This window comes from Polychytrium aggregatum (genome assembly GCF_025602895.1).
Source record: "Polychytrium aggregatum strain JEL109 chromosome Unknown BJ171scaffold_146, whole genome shotgun sequence".
NCBI classification, from domain to species: domain Eukaryota; kingdom Fungi; phylum Chytridiomycota; class Chytridiomycetes; order Polychytriales; genus Polychytrium; species Polychytrium aggregatum.
The window spans coordinates 90,805-93,832 of record NW_026516348.1 but is presented as its reverse complement, the minus strand read 5'-3'; the positions used below and the strand labels follow the sequence as shown (position 1 = coordinate 93,832).

General features: G+C 58.0%; 1 protein-coding gene across 1 annotated transcript; it reads right to left on the bottom strand.

Moving 5' to 3' along the window:
* Window positions 1–711: 711 nt before the first annotated feature.
* Window positions 712–2,683, bottom strand: BJ171DRAFT_482302 (uncharacterized protein; the record flags this gene model as incomplete). The annotated part of the gene is made up of 4 exons (XM_053108950.1): window positions 712–738; window positions 788–1,058; window positions 1,140–1,601; window positions 1,638–2,683. The coding sequence occupies 4 exons, from the start codon at window positions 2,681–2,683 to the stop codon at window positions 712–714; spliced, it is 1,806 nt and encodes a 601-aa protein (XP_052961666.1).
* Window positions 2,684–3,028: the final 345 nt, after the last annotated feature.

Genomic DNA, 3,028 nt, shown 5'->3' with positions numbered 1-3,028 from the left:
TCCTTGAAGTCGTCAAACACACCTTCGCTCTGCTCGTCGAACCCTTGGCGGCGGTACCAACGGTACGCCTGGTCCTTTAAGCAGAGCTTGGCGGCGACGATGTGGTGGGTGGGGGCGACTTGGGCAGCATCGAGGTAGTCCTCGAGTTGCTGCAGCCAGTCCTCCACCGAGGAGGAGCGGCTCTTCCCAGTAAACACTGGGGCACGGAAGGTCTTGAGGAAGGCTTCCGGAAGTGGGCGGGGGTTGCTCATGGCAGGGGCAGGCTCCAGGGACAGAGAGGAGAGTCGGTCGGCAAGAGAGGCGGGATCCAGCTTGAGGATCTAGAAAGAGGACAAACAGGACGAAAACAAGACGAGGATTTCCGATGCTACCATGTAACGTCCACTACTGGGACGTTGGGGCAAGACGGGGAGGGAGGGGGTACAAGACAAGACAGGACGGGGCAGAACAGGGCGGTGCTAGGCTACTCTAGCGGACGGGTGAGCTCGGGGAGCACTTACGTTTATTCACGATAAAACCGAACTCCAGACAAACGGGGGGAACGGGGGCAACCCGCAGGTATACCCTGCGGTGGCCTGCCTGCGGTGCGTGAAAACGCAAAGCGCAGCACAGGTCACGACCCACTGCGCCGCGCAGTACGCGCAGTACGCGCAGCACAGCGTCGGAGATACCATCTCCTACAGCCGGCGCTCATAGGATAGGCCTCGGGTGTCATGATGACTGCATCATCCTCCACAGCTTTCAACATGATGATCAATCGATTGAGCATCTCCTGGCCGCCGGTGACCTCGACCTTGAGGATCGCCACCAGTTCTTCGAGCTGGTGGATATTGAGGTATCGAATGTTGCCCTTGACTATCGCATATCTCGGGTGATCGATGCCAGTGAGGCGTTTGCACTTGGCGTTGAGGTTGTGGAATACTCGGGGTGTTGCCGGGTAGAGGATACGAAGGCAATCGCGTGAGTTGAGATGGAGCTCCTTGCAGTCGGCGTCTTGCCAGATGCGGATGTGGATGGTGTGGCCGTTGAAGTTGATGGTGCGTGGACACTCCATTGTGCTATTGGGCTCGTCGTATATCCACATACGAGAAAAATACCCTTAGAGCTATTTCGCAGAAGGAGCCTTCCACAGTGCGTACTGCCCCTCCTCGTAATCGTAGGGAGCGAGCGGTCCGGTGATGGCCGCGCTGGCGCCTGTGGTGGGGTCGCTGGGTATGGCGATGTCGTCCGGGTTCACAATAGACGACGACATTGAAGTCGACGACATAGTCGTGTTCTGCGCCGTCGACGGCGTGGCCGATGCATTTGCGCTGGTGCTGGTGGTAGTGGTGGGAGCCGATGCGGCCGTCGGGGTGTCGGCGAGATATTCCCAAAGCCCACCCACACGCTTGATTCCGTTGTGCCACCACTGCTTGCGACCGTTGCTGGTCTTGCGGCTGCCATAACCGTGACGACTGGGGGCACCGCTTTCGAGCTCCATCAGGCGCAGGTGCATGTGGATGACCAGAGCGATCAAGACAAAGATGACAATCCAGAGACCGGTGGAGGATTGAAGAGCCATTTGGACCGAGTTGAAGAAAGCCAGTGTGGGCACTGTATTGCTTCTCTGGTGATAGAAAAAAACATCCAACGCCTACAATCCCAACGTCCTGTCGACGCTGTTGTCCGCTCCGGCCACAGATGATGGAGGGCCGATGCGAAATGCGGGGTTGGATACTTGCACAAACTTGATCTCGGGAACGACGGTTCCGGGTTGCGTCAGGGGTTGAACGAGATCGTCGGCCACCGGCAGCTCTGGTACCTGGTCGTCACAAGCGGGTGGCGCGTCTTCGACATTTGGCACCGGCGCAGGCGCAGGCTCATGCTCGGGTTCGGGTTCACCCTCATCCTCATGCTCGACTTCAATGCGGGCGACCGACGCATCGTCCTCCGTTTCCGTGGGCGGCGACTTGGTCGCTGGGAACTGGATGCGCGGCGAATGCGGTTGCTGCTGCAATGCTTGCTTCATCAGCAGCAGCTCGAGTCTCTCTAAGCGATCCGTCAGCGTCTTGATCGATGCGCTGTCGACCGATGACATCTCGGATGCCGAGTGTGCTGGCTGGGCGGGTGCAGGCGGTGCGGCAAAGAGCGGCTGCGGGGGCATATTGTTCAGCTCGATAAGGACGTCCTCGAATGGGATCATGTTAATCAAGGTCGATCGCAGTGCCTTCCGGATGATCTCCTCGCAGCTGTTGTACCTGCGGATCTTGTCGTCCAGCGAATGCGGGGCAGATGCCAGGTGGTCGACTGCCGTCGGGCAGCCGTGGAAATGCCTGCCACACTCGATGTATGCGTGGTGCACAAAGTCCTTCAGCAGATCCTTGTTCGACTTGACCTTTTCATGCGGGGAAGAAGTCGACGTTAACGTCAGATCCGTCAGATACCCAGAGAGGATGTGGTCCAGCATACCACCCAGGGAAAAGCGGGCGGTGCTGGAGATGCGGTGCGTTTCCTTATCGATCGCCTCGTTCGTCCACTGCGGGATCAGCGTCATTGCATTCTGGAAGCGCTGCAGAGGTGTCGTCGAGTGCTTGATCGAGTATTTCCAGAGCTCCATAATACCCTCATACACCTTTGGGGTCATATGGTCGATCAGCTTTGCTTCAAGCAACGCATAAGGCGTACCGGGCCGGTGGTATGTCATGGTGGGAATCGGTCGGGTCCTGCTGGTTTGCACAGTGAAAATATATTGAAGAAAATGCAGCAGCACACTCATACAAAACGAAAATGAGCCAGTCCCCATTCATACGTGTGCTCCAAGGCGAGCTGAACGACGCCCTTGTCGAGATGGATCGCTATATGGCCCTGCATCCCAACTCGGGCGCAAAGGACATCCAGGTCGAGCATTTCCGCCAGAGGATCAAGGGCATCCGCCTGGATATGCAGAGGGCCGTGCTGAACTCACACCGCATCCTGAACGACGATCCACTCCAGAGCTCGTCAGCGCCTGCCACACGGATACGGGCGAGGATGCCGGTCTCTGCATCGG